Source organism: Penicillium macrosclerotiorum, assembly GCF_028827735.1.
Source record: "Penicillium macrosclerotiorum strain IBT 26536 chromosome Unknown utg000003l_segment0_segment0, whole genome shotgun sequence".
Taxonomy (NCBI): domain Eukaryota; kingdom Fungi; phylum Ascomycota; class Eurotiomycetes; order Eurotiales; family Aspergillaceae; genus Penicillium; species Penicillium macrosclerotiorum.
In genome coordinates, this window is record NW_026643083.1 from 3,956,678 (window position 1) to 3,975,403 (window position 18,726).

General features: G+C 52.4%; 7 protein-coding genes across 7 annotated transcripts; 4 read left to right on the forward strand and 3 right to left on the reverse strand.

Annotated features, from left to right (window-relative positions):
- Positions 1–934: 934 nt before the first annotated feature.
- Positions 935–3,169, forward strand: cat2 (bifunctional catalase-peroxidase Cat2; the record flags this gene model as incomplete). The annotated part of the gene is made up of 1 exon (XM_057076041.1): positions 935–3,169. One exon carries the CDS (start codon positions 935–937, stop codon positions 3,167–3,169), a length of 2,235 nt encoding a protein of 744 aa, XP_056935546.1.
- A 773-nt stretch (positions 3,170–3,942) lies between these two features.
- N7462_004316 (uncharacterized protein) lies at positions 3,943–5,232 on the forward strand (the record flags this gene model as incomplete). Its single annotated transcript, XM_057076042.1, has 1 exon — positions 3,943–5,232. The coding sequence occupies one exon, from the start codon at positions 3,943–3,945 to the stop codon at positions 5,230–5,232; it is 1,290 nt and encodes a 429-aa protein (XP_056935547.1).
- Positions 5,233–5,982: 750 nt separating this feature from the next.
- Positions 5,983–6,963, forward strand: N7462_004317 (RTA1 domain-containing protein; the record flags this gene model as incomplete). Its single annotated transcript, XM_057076043.1, has 2 exons — positions 5,983–6,169; positions 6,233–6,963. The coding sequence occupies 2 exons, from the start codon at positions 5,983–5,985 to the stop codon at positions 6,961–6,963; spliced, it is 918 nt and encodes a 305-aa protein (XP_056935548.1).
- Positions 6,964–7,571: 608 nt separating this feature from the next.
- Positions 7,572–8,603, reverse strand: N7462_004318 (uncharacterized protein; the record flags this gene model as incomplete). The annotated part of the gene is made up of 2 exons (XM_057076044.1): positions 7,572–8,392; positions 8,459–8,603. The coding sequence occupies 2 exons, from the start codon at positions 8,601–8,603 to the stop codon at positions 7,572–7,574; spliced, it is 966 nt and encodes a 321-aa protein (XP_056935549.1).
- Positions 8,604–9,962: 1,359 nt separating this feature from the next.
- On the reverse strand, positions 9,963–11,770 carry N7462_004319 (fungal specific transcription factor domain-containing protein; the record flags this gene model as incomplete). Its single annotated transcript, XM_057076045.1, has 2 exons — positions 9,963–11,073; positions 11,166–11,770. The coding sequence occupies 2 exons, from the start codon at positions 11,768–11,770 to the stop codon at positions 9,963–9,965; spliced, it is 1,716 nt and encodes a 571-aa protein (XP_056935550.1).
- A 2,905-nt stretch (positions 11,771–14,675) lies between these two features.
- Positions 14,676–16,487, forward strand: N7462_004320 (uncharacterized protein; the record flags this gene model as incomplete). The annotated part of the gene is made up of 3 exons (XM_057076046.1): positions 14,676–14,936; positions 15,008–15,757; positions 15,834–16,487. The coding sequence occupies 3 exons, from the start codon at positions 14,676–14,678 to the stop codon at positions 16,485–16,487; spliced, it is 1,665 nt and encodes a 554-aa protein (XP_056935551.1).
- A 214-nt stretch (positions 16,488–16,701) lies between these two features.
- N7462_004321 (uncharacterized protein) lies at positions 16,702–17,806 on the reverse strand (the record flags this gene model as incomplete). The annotated part of the gene is made up of 2 exons (XM_057076047.1): positions 16,702–17,205; positions 17,285–17,806. 2 exons carry the CDS (start codon positions 17,804–17,806, stop codon positions 16,702–16,704), a joined length of 1,026 nt encoding a protein of 341 aa, XP_056935552.1.
- Positions 17,807–18,726: the final 920 nt, after the last annotated feature.

Consider the following 18,726-nt stretch of genomic DNA (forward strand, 5'->3'; position numbering starts at 1 on the left):
TAAACGATCTAAGGATGGGGAGTTTCAGACCAGGTTGAGCAGGGAGGCCTGGATGCAAAGCAGCATTCGCTCTGACTTACTATTGCCAATCACATGAAGTAGTTATATCGGACCGTATCTAGGAACTCTCTTTCTACACCGTCTGTTCCACTGGGGTCGTTTACGGTTACACTGGGACCTGACATCATCGATCGGGGGGTGCCACCATGGGACGCCCGTGGTCGACGACCCGAGGTCGACGACCCGACTACATTAATCAGAACGAGCGCCTGGAATTGTTGGGCCCTGGAGCAAGCAGGATCGTACGATGGGTGCATCGGGTCTGGCGCAATAGCCCTCCAACGTAGTCGGCGGCCTCGGCAAGTTCGCTCGCCTTGCTCGATCGTGCTGCAAGGGTGGTTGGAATAAGAATAGCGAAATAAGCATTAAGCAATCCGAGCAGTACGGACGAGAAGCAGGATTCTAGGGACTTCGATGGCGTTGGGCGAGCTCGAGCCCCGGCCGTTCCCCTGGCGACGGATCGCCACGTCGGAACTGGTCGGTTTCTGGGAAAGGAGGACACGATGAGACGAGGGACTTCGGAAACGTGCCAAGTCGTGCTGGCGAAAGCTGCACCCCGAAAACACCATGAAAACCCACGGGGATCGCCGGGCGTGCTGATTCGTAACCGCCATCCCCCGCAAGGCCAGCTCCCCGCCCCCCACATTCCGTCGCGGCGGTCTGGCCCAATCGCAGAGTCGAGCTTAGGAATCAGCGGTGGCCCAGACTGCACAGGCTGACAAAGTACCTTTCCCGAGGAGCTCGCAATGCGGTAATCCGTTTTCCGTCATTCGCTGCAGAAGTCCTTAAAGAGGTGCGGGGTGCCCCCCTCGGTTCCGGGCTCGTTTCTCTCTTCTCCCCATTACCTCTCCAAATCACATCCCCGAGATTCATCATGGGTGAATGTCCTGTACACAACACGTCCGCCAACGTGGCGGGCCACGGTACCCGCAACCGTGACTGGTGGCCCGAGGCATTGAAGCTCAACATTCTGCGCCAGCACACGGAGGCGACTAACCCGTTGAGCAAGGACTTTGACTATGCCACTGCCTTCAAGAGCCTGGACTACTATGCGCTCAAGAAGGACCTGCACGACCTGATGACTGATTCCCAAGAGTGGTGGCCCGCGGACTTCGGCCACTATGGCGGTCTGTTCATTCGCATGGCGTGGCACAGCGCGGGCACTTACCGTGTCTTCGATGGCCGTGGCGGTGGCGGCCAGGGTCAACAGCGGTTCGCGCCGTTGAACAGCTGGCCCGACAATGTCAGTCTGGACAAGGCTCGCCGTCTGTTGTGGCCCATCAAGCAGAAGTACGGAGATAAGATCTCCTGGGCCGATCTGCTCCTGCTGACCGGCAATGTGGCCCTGGAGTCCATGGGCTTCAAGACCTTCGGCTTTGCGGGTGGCCGGCCCGATGTCTGGGAGGCGGACGAGTCCGTCTACTGGGGTGGCGAGACCGAATGGTTCACCAATAATGTTCGCTACAAGCCCGAGACTGAAGACCAGCAGGCCAAGCAGAGTGATATTCGCACTCGCGACCTCGAGGACCCCCTCGCTGCCGTCATCATGGGTCTGATCTACGTCAACCCCGAGGGCCCCGATGGCAACCCCGACCCCGTGGCCGCGGCCCGCGATATCCGCGTCACGTTCGGCCGCATGGCCATGAACGACGAGGAGACCGTTGCCCTGATCGCCGGTGGTCACACCTTCGGGAAGACCCACGGTGCGGCGGCGGCCAGCAATGTTGGCGCGGAGCCTGAGGGCGCCGGACTCGAGAAGCAGGGCCTTGGCTGGACCAACGCCCACGGCAGCGGTGTTGGTACCCACGCCATCACCTCTGGCCTGGAGGTGACCTGGACCAAGACGCCCACCAAGTGGAGCAACCAGTTCCTGGAGTACCTTTTCAAGTACGATTGGGAGCTGACCAAGTCCCCCGCCGGGGCCAACCAGTGGGTGGCCAAGACCACTGACGAGATCATTCCCGATGCCTTCGACGGCAGCAAGAAGCACAAGCCCCAGATGCTGACCACCGATCTTTCTCTTCGCTTTGATCCCGCCTATGAGAAGATCTCCCGTCGCTTCCTCGCCAACCCTGACCAGTTAGCTGATGCCTTCGCTCGTGCTTGGTTCAAGCTGCTGCACCGTGACATGGGTCCCCGTGTCCGCTGGCTCGGCCCTGAGGTCCCCAAGGAGACTCTCCTGTGGGAGGACCCCATCCCTGCGGCCAACCACCCCTTGATCGATGTTGAGGATGCTGCCGAGCTTAAGCGTTCCATCCTGGCCTCCGGCGTCGAGCCCACCAAGTTCATTTCCGCCGCCTGGGCTTCCGCTTCGACCTTCCGTGGCGGTGACAAGCGTGGTGGCGCCAACGGTGCCCGTATCCGCCTGGCTCCCATGAACCAGTGGGCTGTCAACAACCCCGCTCAGCTGCGCGAGGTTTTGAACGTCCTGGAGGACATTCAGCGCCGCTACAACGGCTCCCAGACCGGTAACAAGCGCGTGTCCCTCGCCGATCTGATCGTCCTCGCTGGCTGCGCTGCTCTCGAGAAGGCCGCCGGTATCCCCGTCCCCTTCACTCCCGGCCGCATGGACGCCTCTGAGCAGGAGACCGATGTCGAGTCCTTCAGCTTCCTGGAGCCCGTCGCCGATGGCTTCCGCAACTACGGCAAGTCGTCCATTCGCGTGCGCAGCGAACACATGCTCGTTGACCGAGCTCAGCTGCTCACCCTGACCGCGCCCGAGATGACCGTCCTGGTCGGCGGTTTGCGTGTCCTGAACGCCAACTGGGACCGCTCCAACAACGGCGTCTTCACCAACCGCCCCGGCCAGCTTACCAACGACTTCTTCGTCAATTTGCTGGACATGAACACCGTCTGGAAGCCCACCGACGGCAACAACGAAACCTTCGAGGGTGTCGACCGCAAGACCGGTGCTAAGAAGTGGAACGCCACCCGCGTGGATCTGATCTTCGGTCACCACGCCGAGTTGCGTGCGCTGTCCGAGGTGTACGGCAGCCACGACGGCCAGTCCAAGTTCGCGCGCGATTTCGTCGCTGCCTGGGACAAGGTCATGAACCTTGACCGCTTTGATGTGGTCTATTCCGTTGGTCAGGGCCGTGCTCGCCTGTAAATTCTCTACTCCCATGTCTTTTACGCTCTCCATGTTACCAAGCACTACATACTGCTTATGATGTATCCCAAGTTGATTAACGAAATTTGTTGAAATTATGAACAACAATATAACTTATTTTTTCTATTCGATTGTCCTGTCTCGTCTCGTAGAATCGTGCCAATTATTCTCGACATCATCAGTCTCTGTCCCTGTTTTCAGATTGCCTCGACACAGCACCAAACCTTCTTTTTGCGCGTTTTTTTTTTTTTTTTGGGGGGCTATGGAGCTCCTCGCGCGCGAATGTCCAATGATTGACGCCACCTCCGCAAATCTGATTCTAACCAAGATTTGTCATCCCAAGCCGAAATACCGCTTCCGGGAAATCTCACCGTACTCGTATCCTTGTAAACCCTTTGGCACGAATTCTCCACGTCGAAAAGGACAAAAATAGCTCCACGCAGCGCCTATCAAGCCCTCCACTAACTGCCGCCGTGTCATTGAAGCCACGGTCTAATGCAGGAACCATACGCCGGTGAATTCGCGCTGTGAACAGGCTGCAGCCTTAAGTGGCATTGAAAAGGAACGAATACGACCTTCTTTTGCGTCGCCACAATGGATCTCTTGGGGGAGAGGCCTGTGAGATCGCGCCGAACGCATCGGAAATCGAGGCACGGCTGTTCTAGCTGTAAGAAAAGACGTATTAAGGTGAGTGGGTTGCTCCCATGTCCATTTGCGCTGCTATCCCTGCACTCCGTGTTCCCCAATACACGCATTTCCCTGTTTTCTCAAAAATGCGCAGCTTTCTACACTTTTTATGTTGCTTCCCTCGGAAGATATCGACGGACAGTCTCACTCTAGATACTGACGATGAAGACGATCTTCAGTGCGATGAGAAGAAGCCCACCTGTACCAACTGCTCAAATCATGAAATCGAATGCTCATTCTCGAACAATGCGCCTGTCACACCAGCATCTGACTCACACTCTCCAATCACTACAATCTCTGAACCCTCCCCAGAGCAAATCAAGACCCGCTCCTCACAGCGGTATGTCCCATACCATTTTTCGGCTGGAGGCGTTCAGCAGACATTCAAACTAGCCAAGCCAAAGCGGAAACCTGAAATAACCTCACACTCAACTGGAACCCAATGCGACCCTCCACCTCTCGAGAACATTTCCTTCTCCGACCTCCAGCTTTTTCATCACTACACCATATCCACCTACCGAACGATGAACGACGATAATGACGAAAACGGCGTCTGGCAGAACCACCTTGTCCAGTGGGGTATGGAGTTCCCGTCGATCATGCATCTCATCCTTGCCCTTTCGGCCTTGCACCTGGCCCACGAGCAGCCCACTGTGCGAGATTACTACGTTCAGAAAGCCGACGACCACTTCACCTTCGGCGTACGCTCTGTCACCGGCGTGCTAGCCCAGCTTAACGCGAACAACTGCCAGAAGATCTACATGGCCGCTGTGCTGGTTTGCTTCATCTACTTCGGCCGTGGGCCGCGGCCCGGCGAGTACCTGATCTTCAGCGACAGCGGCCCCGCAGAGTGGAAGGTGCTCATGGGCGGGGTGAAAATGATCCTGGCGAGCCACCATAATCGCGTGTTCAGCGGGGTTCTCAAGCCGACGGGCGACGCGCGGGAACGCTTGCTCAGCAGCTCGATGCGGCTCGCACTGAACGAGCACACCGTCCGCGTGCAGATGCTAGAACGCCTGGTCGAGCAGCATGGGGATCCCTCCGCGCGGGAGATGTACGCCGCAGCGATCGAGAATCTCTTAGAAATCATGATTGAAGTGTATGAGCAGCGGTCGATGGGCGATGCGGGCGTGGCGCTGATGCACTTGCTAATCGGGTGGATATATCGACTGCCGGATGAGCTGGTTAGCCTTTTGGAACTGAAGGACCCGTGTGCGCTAGTAATTCTCGCGTACTGGGCGCTTTTGCTGAAGTATATGGAATCGACGTGGTTTATGGTGGGCTGGTCCCAGCATGTGCTGTCTGGGATAATGGCTTCGCTTCCGCCGGAATTCGGGTCGTGGATTGAGTGGCCGTTGACGAAAGTGCAGACATGAAGCTTAATATTATGATACCCAAATGGAATGATTTACAATGAGTGTTATTATAGATTGTCACTGTTTATAACTAAGTAGATGACCTTCAAGTGCTATATATATATATGTAAAGTTCGAGGCCTTTGAGTAGAGCAGACGGGGTGATAGTTCTCGATGTGTAATACGTGGGCTTGGGGACATCACGCATTCCTTAAATTTGAACTTATATATCCTAACTCTTATTTTGACTAAAACCCCGATATGTCACTGCAAATTTTACAATAAAAGGTTCACCGGCCTAAGGCAACAGTTTCAAGGCTAATCTCTTTTCTGATTGTGAAAAATTATCTCTTTTTGATAAAAACCTTTCAGAAGTTCTGGTGGAGATAGGTAAATTAAGCTTTGGTTCTAAAAAAGGGCGTCCGAATATCCAAGTGGAGCATCCGGTATGCATTTTCATGGTCCAGCTCCTAAAAATACTTCCCGTCTGCCTAAATGCTAAATGATGAAACCAGAGAGGACTCATTAAGCATTCGGTAGCAAGACTAGAAGAGCGAAACAGGGTCAAAATGTGGACGCACCACAATGTGTCCCCACTGGTCTCCACCCGTATTCGTTCTCTATATTTCCTAATTCGGTAAAGAACCCCCCCTCCGATAGATGTACCCAGGAACCAAGCTTCTGTGTCTGAGAATAAATATGGTCGTCAATTCATGCTTGAGAATTACAACTTTCTCTATTTTTCGATTGAGAATTGTCTACTTCTTGGATATGGATATCGTGTATCATAACGGCACCAATGGATCTAGTCCTTGGGTAGAGTTTTATCCCTACACGCCCTCCGCAACAGCGGGATATGCCTTCATGGCGATTTTTGGAATCGCAACTGTCGTGCACCTCATCCTCACATTTCCATTCCGTGCGGCATATTTCATACCCCTCCTCCTAGGGGGCATCTGTACGGACACCCCCACCCTTCAAATCCAAGCCTCCAAGCCCTAACACAAGACTCCATGTCCAGGCGAAACATTTGGCTACTACGGCCGAGCATGGTCTCATCAGTCCCGGACCGAAATTAGTTCCTGGGCCTTGCAAGAGATGCTCATCCTCTGTGCGCCGCCCCTGATAGCCGCAACGATCTATATGGTCCTCGGCCGGGTAATACGCTCCTTCGATGCCGAGCACCTCTCTAGCATGCGCACCAAGTGGCTCACCCTCGTCTTCGTCCTCAACGACATCCTCTGCTTCTGCACTCAGCTTGGCGGCGCCGGTGTACAAGTCACCGGCGACGCGAACATCATGGCCATCGGCAAGAAAGTCGTGCTGGCCGGTCTCATCTTCTCGCTGGTCGTGTTTGCCTTCTTCGTGCTGATCGCGGCATCATTCCATACGCGGCTCGCGCGCTCGCCGACGCCACTGGTGAGCATGAATCCGGACCTGCGCTGGCGGCGCTACATGTGGGCGATGTACGTCGCGTGTTTTGCGCTGATGCTGCGCAATCTGGTGCGGACGATTCAATTCGGTGCGAATCGGCTGTCCCCATTGAACACCAAGGAGGCTTATATCTATGTCTTCGACGCCTTCCCGATGTTCTTGACGATGCTTGTACTGATCATTTATCATCCGGGACGGCTGATCAAACAGGCTCGCCAGCGGGCAAAGGCCGCCGAGTTTCACCAGCCTTTGACGAGAGATCGCGATTCGGGTCAGCATGTTTTGTTGACGGAGTATGAGCCTCGGTCGATGCCGTAAATAGAGGGCTGTGGCTTCTATGCCTGCTGCTTATTTTGTAATGTCCTGGCAAGTGATATTTGGAGTCACGGATCTTCAGGTGTTTTTTTTGTTCGGATCTTTTAGATGGCATTCACTTTTCCTGTTTTTTCTTTTTGGGTCATTTGTGGGATTTTGGTTTGAACTGGTCAGCCTGTGGTATTTTTTTAAGGTTGTATTCAAGGCGAATGGATTTGTCAAATTACTATGTTATATTTGCTGTCACGCCTCTCATACATGAGGACGATGCTTCAAAGCATTCCGTGTCAGTAGAGGAGACGCAAAGGAAGTGTCAATGTAAATATCATTATTAGATTCCACTGGAGGCTAGACCAGAGCCGTCCATACAAAGTGCCGTCCAATCCATACTCGTCTCAGCGGACAAGGAACAAAAACTCATTACAGGCATCAGGAGACATAAAATGGCACCACAGGTGACCAGAGGAAGCCACGCGATGGAGCAGGTGGCATACGAAGGGAAAGAAGAGAAAATGAAACAGAGCCAGTCATATCCCGCACGATATCAGCGGACATGAAACTTCGGTTGAAAGGGAGAAGGCGGTTGCCTCGCAGGGGCATGAAATGTCGGCCTAGAACCACATAATTCCGGCGACCAGGCCAATGACCACAGCCATGCAGCTGCCGCGGAGTTCGACTGCATGCCGACTGGCCGCATCTGTGGCATCATCACTTGGAGCTGTATTTGACTGTTGGGCGCAGGGGAGGGTATCGAGGTTGCTGTCCGCAGCGTGTGAATTGTCTTTCGAGATAGCTTTCAGAGGACTGGATTGTTCGAGTGTTGTATTCTGAACACAGAGTACGGATTCTAGGTAGCTTGAACCCCAGCTGACTAGCGGTGTTACTCGGGCCATGAATGGAGAGCCTAGTGCAAGGTCCCAAAGGTCGATTGTCTGCCGGCAGGCCTGCTGCCACATGTTGCACAGGAACGGGAGCTGCAGTCCCAAATCTTCCTTAGGCGGTGAGGACGAAGTTGGTGGATAGTTCTGAGGAGGAATATCTGGGATGTGTTTGCCGTCAATTGATGTCGGGAAAGGGGAGGCGCTGGAAGGCGTGATGGTCGGAGGGAGGTTCGTTGGGGTTGTGAGGAGACTCCGGTTAGAAAAAGGGGTAAGAAATTGGTAATCGTCAAAATGTCGAGCGAAGTAGGTACGAAAAGCGCGGGCTCGTCGGCCGAACATGGTCGATTCCGTAGCGGCGTGGAACAGCCGACTTTTATTCTCGACAGGGGCGATCTCGCTGGGTATCGTCGGGACGCCAGACCCAGCTCGCGAGGATCGCGGCGCCCGGTTTCCTCGCGTCCGGTACTGTGCGCTCATAATCCATGACTTTTGTGGCTCGATGGGGAGTCCTGCTGGTGGGAAGTCGGCTCCCTCCTGAATCAGGGGAACCTCTGTAGGCAACGGCGATTAGCTTCCATGTTGGTACTTCGGCGCAACAGGGTTATCAATGAACGTACGAGGAGCTCCAGAGATATGATATGTCCAATCCGTCAATTTGATATTGTAAAAGCTCGCCAGGGAGGGGGCGAGAGTCAGCAGCGACAGGACCGCCAACACTAGGAGTGGCAGCGCGCCCGGTTTATCCAAGCCGGGGCGCATCATCCACGCTCGTCGGTCAGAGCCGGAGACCACTGGCCAGAGAAACGAAGCTGCAGGGAGATCCAAGGAGCACTAGACGCGGCAACCGGAAGGCCATGGAGGGGTTCTTGGTGGGTGCTTCTCGGGCAATGCCAATGTTATGAAGTGTTATGGACGGGGGTGCAGGAGCGGTTGGCTTTCCACTCGACTCGACCCTTGGCAAGCAACAACGGGGTCACAATGAGCTCGGAAGGGGAGGAGAATGACAGGAAACTGCCAGGCCCGTCCAAAAAAAAAGTAAGTTCGAGGGAGGGGAACGGGATCCAGAGATTGGTGGCAATCAGTGGCCGTGAGGCTGGCGGGTGTTGGAAGGTCGATCGGGTTTTTCACCGGCCCGAATGACGTCGATGACCAGGCAAACGGCCGCAACCGTCCTCCCCTCTTCTTGGCTCGACGATGACTTGATTCTACGTGCAGATACTCTGTGCCGGAGAATACGCGATGGGATATTCTCGATGTTCCCTTGATATATACTAGATATATGGTTGAGCTCTGGAATGTGCCTCTCCGCCAGCCGTTTTTCTCCCGTGGCTTCCAGGAATGCTGCCTCAGGCCGCCAATTTCTGCGAAACCGTAGTTTCTCGCCGTTTTGGGAAATTCCGTGCTTAAATTCTTGCTTTGCGAGGGTTGCTAAATTATGCTAGGTCGGTTCAGCCGGAGAGAACTGCGAGAACCGGATATCTTTGAGCGACAAAGAATCCGGGCACTTCCCCAGAACCCTGACGGGCCAGGAATTCCCCTCCGAATGGTCATTGGATCCACCAAGCAGAAATGATGCTGGCCAAGCTTGATCTGACCAGGCAATTGCCGTCCAAGCTAGGCGATCGGCACGTTCAGTCTTACCTGCATCGCCCTAAAAAGCCATCGAGGCCGCTGGGGCCAATCTCCTGTGGACAATTTCCGTTAGCCGCAGATGGCTTAATATAGAACACTGGGGCGTGCGTGTCCACTTCCTGCTGACTTAGGATGGGAACAGGAAAAGAGCACAGTAACTTCAATCCAACACTGTAAACCCTTCTCAGATAAGATGGCATCGAATCAGAGCGTATGCCGACCCGGAGGGCCTCCACCCGGGTTGACATCAGTGTTTACGACGGCGTTTACGGAGTACAGCAGCGTGAACGGCCCCGTTGGATGGGAAACGAGTAGTCTCCGCCCCTCAGCAAAGAAAGATACGCAGCATAGAAGACATACATCCCATCTAGACCAATATCTCAAATTCTAGTTGATAGACAATAATAACAACATGATCGTAATAAAGAATATATACAATGATAATAACCATACAATGCAGGGAAGGGTATCTATACCAATTCTATCATGTCAACGGCCTCTTCTCACATGTACCGTTCTTACCAACCTCATCAATTTTAGTTTCACCAACCTCCTATGCCAGCAGATTTCTAAAAACCGCCCCATCCTGGAATAGCCAGGATCGACTGGGTGATTCGAGAAAGCTTGCGAGCCACTCCGGGGGGGAAACACCGTGCGGCCATGGAAGTCTTCTCCACTTCGACCATGCAGCGACATCAGGGTATGTTCCAAGCCGAAGCTAGGCGCGCTCGTAGAACCCGCCCCAAACGGCTGCTGGGCCCCGCTGGCTAGTAAGTCTGGGCTACTGAGTAAGGCGTGCAAGGTGCCGTGGAGCCCTTCCAACACTCTGAGGCCCCGTTTCGCAAGTCCATACTGCGGGGCCTGCCGCCCGAGCAAACTATAGGCCTCAAAAAAAGTGGTGAAGCTGTGTCGCAGCTCTGCATCTGGACTGAGGTGCATCCCTTCCACCGCGAGTCGCCGCTCGTCGGCCTGGATTGAAAGAAGACACACCCCGAGGCCTGCGAGGGCATCCACCAGCCACACAGGCAGCAAAAAGAGTCGCTCCACGGCGCCTCCCTCTTCGTCGCCTATCAAGTCGTACAAACGGGTGATGGCCGCAATGACTTTGCATGTTGTCGCCATGAGAGATCGGCGGTGCGAGAGGGTCAACAGATCCGTACCATGCTGCTGGGGGGTCTTGGTTTCACGATGGAGCTGGTTACAGGGGTCGGCGAAGCCGCGGTAGAGAGTGGCCTTGGTGGACCAGAGGAGCAAATAGAGCCACTCGCGCTTGCGGGCAAGGGTGGGTTCGACGACATCCATGGAGGTATCTGGAGTCTCGAGCCAGTAGGGGGGTGGCAATTGGTCCACAATGACTTCTTGGAAACGCTGGGCGAAATCTGCGACAGTGGACGCATTAAATTGGTCGCTTTTCCACGACGGTGGGCTCAAGAATGCGGTTGAAAACCGCGCTAATTTGATATGGAAGACGCGATCGGTAAATCGAGTCAGGGTATAGGAGGACGTGGTAGTGAGCGTGTCAAGATTGTCATGAGGAGGGTCGAGATCGAAATAGCCTTCGGGGATCAGTGGCCAATGTCCGAAAAATGTATACATGAATCTGCAGAACGAATAACGATCAAGTTAGACCCAGTATCGGGAAAGAGTCATGATTTGACAGTTTCCCATCAATTCACCAGGAAACACACTCACCGATCGCAAACATAAAGGTTCCAAAAGGTTCGCCTTCGAAGTTCCATCTCGAGGTCACTCAGAGGCAGACCCGGATCCTTTAAATGCAGCCCTAACTCATGTGCATCCTTGACGGCGGTACTGAGAATGGCCCAGCTCTGTCGAATTTTGGCATAATTTTTGAGATAGCAAACATGTAGAAATCGGTGCTGTACCGTCACCAGCGAAGGTTTCTTCTCCAATGGCAGGAGCTTCTCTAGCTCATCCGCTAGGTTGTTAAACCAATATTCCAAGTGGTCTAGATGCGTGCTCAATGCACCAGTGGTCGGATATTGTGAATGTGGAAGGTTTTGGATGCCAAGGAGACAGATCCGAAGTACAAGAATGCCGAAACTCAAGTCGTCGTCGGATATGGCTTCTCCTGAACTATCATTGCGTTCTTGTGCCGCCCACCATAAATTATAGGTTGATTGGAAGGAGGGCGGGTGGATCAGCTGGTATATCTCATTGATCTCTTGCAAGAAAAGTCCAACTAGAAAGTCAGCCGTTGGCCGATCCGGCCAAGTCTGACGAGATCTCGATTGCAACGCAGTGGGACTGTTACCCGTGCTACTACTTCCTAGCATAGGTGAAAGGTTTCTAAGAATTTCCAAACAAATAGTATTAGAATCAACCCTCTTAATGTGCAGACAAGCCTTCCAAGATGGAATAAAACGAACAGGGTTTCATAGGAAGTCGGGAGGCGGTTACTTGACCCGGGTGAGCCATATCGCATAGTCTCCAGGGCATCGACGCCCATTTCATTCGAGTCAGACTCATACGAAGATAGGGTGGCAGAGGTATCCCTCTCTTCACTGAGGACGGAACTGGATCGTCTCCCGGTTGGGTAGTTGCTGCGCCCTCGGCTGAGGCCTCTCTGCGGGGGCATACTGGAATAGATACACAGATGTTCTACCCCTCGGCCTGTGCAATGATTGCATGGTCTTTCGCGGTTACACTTGAAAATAGTTAGTATCCCAGTCTCGTCGAATAATTATGGATCAATGCAGGTTTCACATGCCCGTTGCTTTCTTCGATTGCATTCCAAACACGACTTTATTGGCTTACGCCTGGTCCTTTTCTCCGCTTGCATGATTCTGAAATAAGCACAGACGGCGATATTGATTGTCTTGAACTTCAATTCTTCAATCTGACAATGCTGAGGTTGATCGCGGCCCTTTTAGTAGCTTTTTGATAAGCCGCCAAGACCGAAAACGCCCCCATAGAGTATCCATCAATTATCCCGGCGTACTTTAAACCACCAGTGCATATCATCGTCAGAGAGTTTAAATCTTACTTCAGATTCCATTTTTTCTGATTATGGCCCCAGAGTTGGCTCGGTTTCGTTTGATTATCCCAAAGACGTGATATCAAATTAGAACACCGTGGTCTGCGAAAACCCCACAGCTTACGGCCCACAACCGAGTACTAGGAGTGATGGGCGAGGCTAGTCCAGGATGGGGTCCTCCGGTCGGATTTTCTTTTTGGCGGTCGATATGCATTCACTCACTATGGATTATACTTTCTCTGCCGTTGTGCCAAATCGCTAATAATAGAGAAAGCCAACACGTCAAATGGTACGCGCGCATGGAGCGTTGGGTGGCTTGATATAGTGGGCCTCCAATCGACCTTTGAGCGCTAACAGGATGGGGGCCGTAACCCAACCTCCCTAAAGCTCACAAATCAGGCCCTCCTCAGATCCTCGGCCCTCTAATCGCCGACGCAAAACCCGCTGGCCCTATCGACACCTCATTCTGACCTACGATAGTGCTTCTAGAGCGGTCCTTGCTCGCCGGTAGAAACCGCCCACATGTCCGCGCTCAAACTCGGCTCGACAAAATCCAACATGTTGGTCAATCTGACGTGAAATTTCTAGAGAACGTTGGTTTCAAATGCCGCTCTTGAAACCGCAAAGGCAATAAACCTATAGCATGTGGCAAGCAGGCTCGGGTTGGAAAGATTAAATCATTCAGGCAATGTTGATCATAGAAGTCTGCGCAAATTTCGGGCCATGTTTGGGAGCTTCTCGAGCCATGTACTCCACATTGCGTGTGTTTCGGCAACTGATCAATTGAGAGGCGAGTAAGATGAGATAACTGGAGGTTCTAGCCGATAGCAATGAGTGATTTGGAAGATCAAGATGATATATATAGTTACCTGCAAAACGACGCAGAGCCGGAAGAAAACCATGGTCACCTCGACCGTTGGCATCCTTCACATTAATCAAACAAAAAAGAATCCCAATTTATACATGTTGTGCGCAATAAACATGCGCTTCTGCATATTAGAAAATGCTTGGACACAGCATGCTTATCCGAAAAGTGTCATGAAACAGAGGCCAAAGTGAAACAAGAGCATATCCCCTTTCGTCGTTATTTTTAATTTACGTTGCCAGGATCTCACTGACCTACCTTTTAAGATGAGAACTGATGAATTAGGTGAATTACCAATAAATAAAGGCGCACATCTTACAACGCTTCCACGCATTGATCCCTTTACTAAGCCTCACAGTATTTTTTTGAAGCGACATCCAATAACATAGGTACTTTCTGTGAACATGCTTGATCATGAAAATCAGTATGTGATCTACTTTACGTCATAGCATTCCAGAATCCCTTGTGTAGCATCGGAAGTAGGATCGAAGGGGAGCGGGAGGCTATCTCGATGGTACAAGGATTCCCTGCTTCCCACTCCTTTCACACCCCTACACGCGAAAGATTCAGCACATCATAAACCCTCCGCTAAGTAATCCTCTCTGATTGTTTTCGATATTCATTATGACCAAATTGTGAGCCCGATAATGGCCTGCAGCTGGGATACATGCTAATTCTAAAAATTGGGACTAGGATTGAATTTTATTCCTGATAGGATGAATCTCTTCATGGGAAGAAAAGAAACTAGCTTCTCGCCACATATGAAAGAATCATGTCATTTCATATTCGAGATGAGAGTTATGGTTCCGTATCAAGCTGCGTACAGATCTTGCTTTATCTCTGGAACTCAAAACCAGGCTTGTCGCCGACAGGTCATCCAATGACTTGATAAACAAAGGTGCCGTGTCTGAGAATTACATCAATTTGGAAAAAGGATGAATATATTCCAATAGTCGATGAGTTTTCATCAATTCATCTTCAAAAGATCTCCTTGTAACATCCTGGACCCCTTGTTGTCGGCATCCCTTGATGGCACAATCCTCCCTTGAGCCTCAGGAATCCTGGCTAGCACAGACGCCCTTTCAAGGTTTCTATCATCCCATCATTCCCTAATCTTCTTATACCCCACTAGATTCCTCATCATGTGGACCCCCACACATAGCTATTCATAAACTGTCTTTAATTTATTTTTGGGTGAACACAAAAAATTCCGGCCATGCCTTCTTTCTACCACTAATATTGACGACTTCACATACACATACGTATAATCCGTTAAGAGGCCAACGCTGATTATCCATCGCCAAATTTGGCCGGAGAAAACAGCAAAACACTGCCAGTAATGGGACATCCTGCCATATTGCAAGAGACATTTGGCCTTGAGTCAAAAACCAACCCCGACTCCCGAGCAAGCGTCCACAGCACCGAAGATGGATCGCCTCACCCGGCGCTGGACAGCACTTTCCAGCTATTCGAAAGCGAGCCATCTCCGGAAGAACAACAATGGCGACCCGGCGTGCGTGACTGGCTGGTATTCATCAGCATCGTCATCCTAGCAATGATGGACTCATTCGATGCCACTGTCCTGATCCCCGCTCTACCTGTAGGTCACTCAATATCTGCCCCTGGAAACTACGACCCCAACAAAATAGCTGACGAGAAGACTGCCGCAAGGAATTGGCAAATACATTTGATGAACCCCTCGCCAGCACGCTGTGGGTGAATACCGCGTATTTGATTATGAGCGTAGCCAGCCAGCTCTTTTTCACTATGATGTGTGAGGTCTTTAGCCACGGACCAGTGTGGATCGTCGCCGTCGTCTTCACAACCATCGGCACGGGGGTTTGCAGCGGTTCGATGAGCCTAGTCGAGTTGGTCATCGGGCGTGTCGTTCAAGGTATTGGCGGCGGCGGTGCAATGGCACTTTGCTTCGTGATCATGGCCGAGTCAGCGCCCGAGTGCATCCACTCCCGCTACTCGTGCTATATCCTTCTTACGCGGCTGATCGGATCAATTATCGGGCCCGTCGTCGGAGGGTTATTCGTGGATCATGCGAGCTGGACGTGGGCGTTCTACTTCAACTTCATCTTCTGTGCCCTAGGCCTCATGGCCATCCCGTTTGCCGTGGATCTGCGCGTCTCCAAGAATATCCCGCTCCGTAAGTTGCGTATCCTGGACTGGTCTGGGGCCTCAATGGCTTTCCTCGGACCCAGTAGTGCCATTGTTGGGCTGAGTTGGGGAGGCATCCTGCACAAGTGGACGGAGTGGCAAACACTTATGCCCATCGCGGTCGGCGCAGCAGCCCTTGTGGCACTGGTGTTCTATGAGTCGAAGTGGGCGCTGCATCCCCAGTTTGGCCCTCGAGTATTTCGATCAAGAGCGACGGCAATGACATACATCGGGTGCTTCTGCCATGGGTTCGTGGTTAGTTTAAAGCATTCATCCCTGACTATAACACCATCTCCGCTCCGTACTGACCACTCCATTTCGCATAATTTAGGTCTTCTGCCAAATGCAGTATTTCACTTTTTACTTCATCTCCGCCAAATATTTCTCTACCACCATCTCAGGTCTGGCTTTGTTAGCGTTGACTGGCCTTGCACTCACCCCAGCAGCCGTGGTCGGAGTTGTCCTCGCAAGAGAGTCTCAGTGTTCTCGATGGATCATCTCTGGCGGCTGGGTATTAACAATCCTTGCTTCCGGATGCTCAGTTCTCCTTATTAGCACCACACCCACTGTCGGGTGGGTGTTTATATTTTTCTCGGCTGGTCTAGGCCACGGCCTTCTCCTCTCCAGTTATAATATCCGCATTCACAGCGTTCCCACAGACGACGGCGTGTCGTTGCCATTGAAGCCGATCACCATGTCAAACTATATGCGGGCATGGGGGATGGCTGTGGCCGTTCCGGTTGGGGGTGTGGTCTTCTTGAATATCCTCGGAAATCAGTTTCAGAGTTTAGGTCTCAGGCGGGATCTTATAAACACGGCTCGGGGATACGTGGTCTTAATGGACCAAGTTGCGATGCCTGATGGCCAAAGAGAAGCTATTCAAGGTGCCTCCTCCATGGCGCTAAGGGTGGTTTGGGAAATTATCACTGGAGTCGGTGCCATTGGAGGCATTTCTTCGATTTTTTTGTGGACTAAAAAACAATAGCGTAATCATTAATGCCACTATTGGGTGGTATTTTGTTTGATTGTTTTTGAGAAGAGTCCTCAATGACTAAAAGAATGACTAACAATGAAATAACAATGGTAGCAAGACCGGCGTGGGAGAAAGGCATAACAGGCTGAACACCCCACCAGTAATAATAATAATTTGTGGCTGTTTAGGCTGAAGGACAAGCACAGCAGGCATACAGGGATCCTTGTCACATTAGGCCGCATCGGTCGTGTCGCCGCGCCTTGCGTCCCGGCTTTGTATCAACGGGAACTGGAGAAGCGGAGACAGGGGCTGAACTTGATGCCTTGAGGCGTTCTAGTTCCTGCTCCTTCATTTTTTCCTGAATTTTCAGTCTCTCAGGGATCACCGGCGCCCGTTCACCTTGAATTTTCCAGTCTTGCAATCGATCTTTTCCGAGATCCTGGAGGGTCTTCTGTTCTACAAGACTGTACTGGCTTGGATCATCACGGTTGAAATTGAATGGTTCTTTGAGAGCTACCGGGGGGTTCGTGATGATGCGAGGGATTCGTAGGCTGTTGACCGATGCCGAGTGAACCATCAGTGGGTGAAGCAGAATCACGTCGCCAACATTCCCGGTCATTTCGTAAAATTCGTGACATGATTTGACGACATCGTCGTAGAACTCTCTATCTCGGGGGTCGGGCAAGCCACGAGGAACCATGTACGGCGAGACGCCCTCGGGATGGTCATACTGAGAGCCGGAAACCAGTTAGCAAATTGGCTACCGCCACTGAATGAACACAATACGATTCAGCTAGGCTGGAACTGACAAGGTGCTTGGCAATCTTTTTGATTGCATCTGGACAAACCATCGTGCCGCCCGCATGCTCCTGGATGTCAGTGAACAAGGGTATGACCAGCAACGCCTGCTCAGGAGAATCGAGGAAATGGATGAAGAAGTCCCCGTCGACATGCCATCCATCTAGATCTGCCGGATGAGGCCATTTGCCTTCAGACTCCGCCGTGCCCAGATTAACGATGAAGGCATCATTCCAGGATGCCGCCCACTCGGCGACACGGTCCTCGCCACCGAGGAGCTCACAGATGGCGGCCCATGCCTTGGGGGCGAAAGTCCGCACCGACTCCTGCTTATGGTCGGGCATATTGGTCCGTTCGGCAGCCCAGGTGGACTTGTCCGTAGGGGAGTAGCCGAGTCGAGTCCATACGTCGGCAGTCCACTCGGCGGCCTTTTCTCGGGAGAAGCAGTTGGTGAGGCAGACATATCCATACCGCATGAAATGATCCTTCTCTTGCTCAGAGAGTCGATAGTGCTTGTCGGATATGGTGGCCATTATTTCTGATGTCGCCCGGGGAGATCCCAATAATGAAGCTTTTGTGGATATACTCGATGAATCTGGGGTATACTTGCAACTCAGGACGCTGACAAAGCATGAACCATCTGAAGATCCCGTTATTTATCGATCAACCTGGGGCTGGAGATCGAGGCAATACTGGCGGCACTGGATATGGCGTTCTTTAGATCAGCCGGGGTGTAAGAAGCAGGCGCCAAGGAGACATTCCGGCTAAAATGCAAGTTGCGCATAAGCGTGAAGACTGAGCTGGACAGGCTGTCCAGCGCTGAAGTCCCGTCGCGCCTGCCAGAGGCGAACCCGGTTAGGGTTTGGTGGTTGTGGTAAGTCGAGTGGCTTTCGCTTCCCTGCAACCCTTTCACCACTCGGGCTAGCTTGTTTTGGCCAGTTTCTAGGCTAATATCCCTTCCTTCTTCGGCCACGGAGCTTAGCCTCCGAGTCGCTATGCTTGTTCTTTGGCCACTCGCATGTCTGTCTATTGAGTTTAGACATCCAACCTGTCTCAAACATCTCCAAACTTCAATACGAACCTTTTAATTCCTTCTCAGTCGACCAAACTCAGAGTGGTCCCCCAAAAAAAACGGGGGGTTGTCCGGTACGATCGTCTGATGGGCCTCGGCCCGGCCAACCGACTAAGGACGTGTGGGGAAGCAGAGCCGGCAACTCGTATTCATCCTATGTAATGGCATCCAGGGTGAACTAAACGGGTTCGGCAGCGCGACGTGATCAATGGGGCAAATATACGGTTGAGACCCGAAAGGGAAGCCAGAGGAACTGTCTGGCCGACGAAAAATAGCATGTTTACGGGCTGTTCTCTTGTCATCCTCGGGGCCAATGAACTGCAAACCTTCTCGGCTGGGGGGTGAGTGGGTGCAGTCGGCATGCTTGGCGTCCCGGAATGT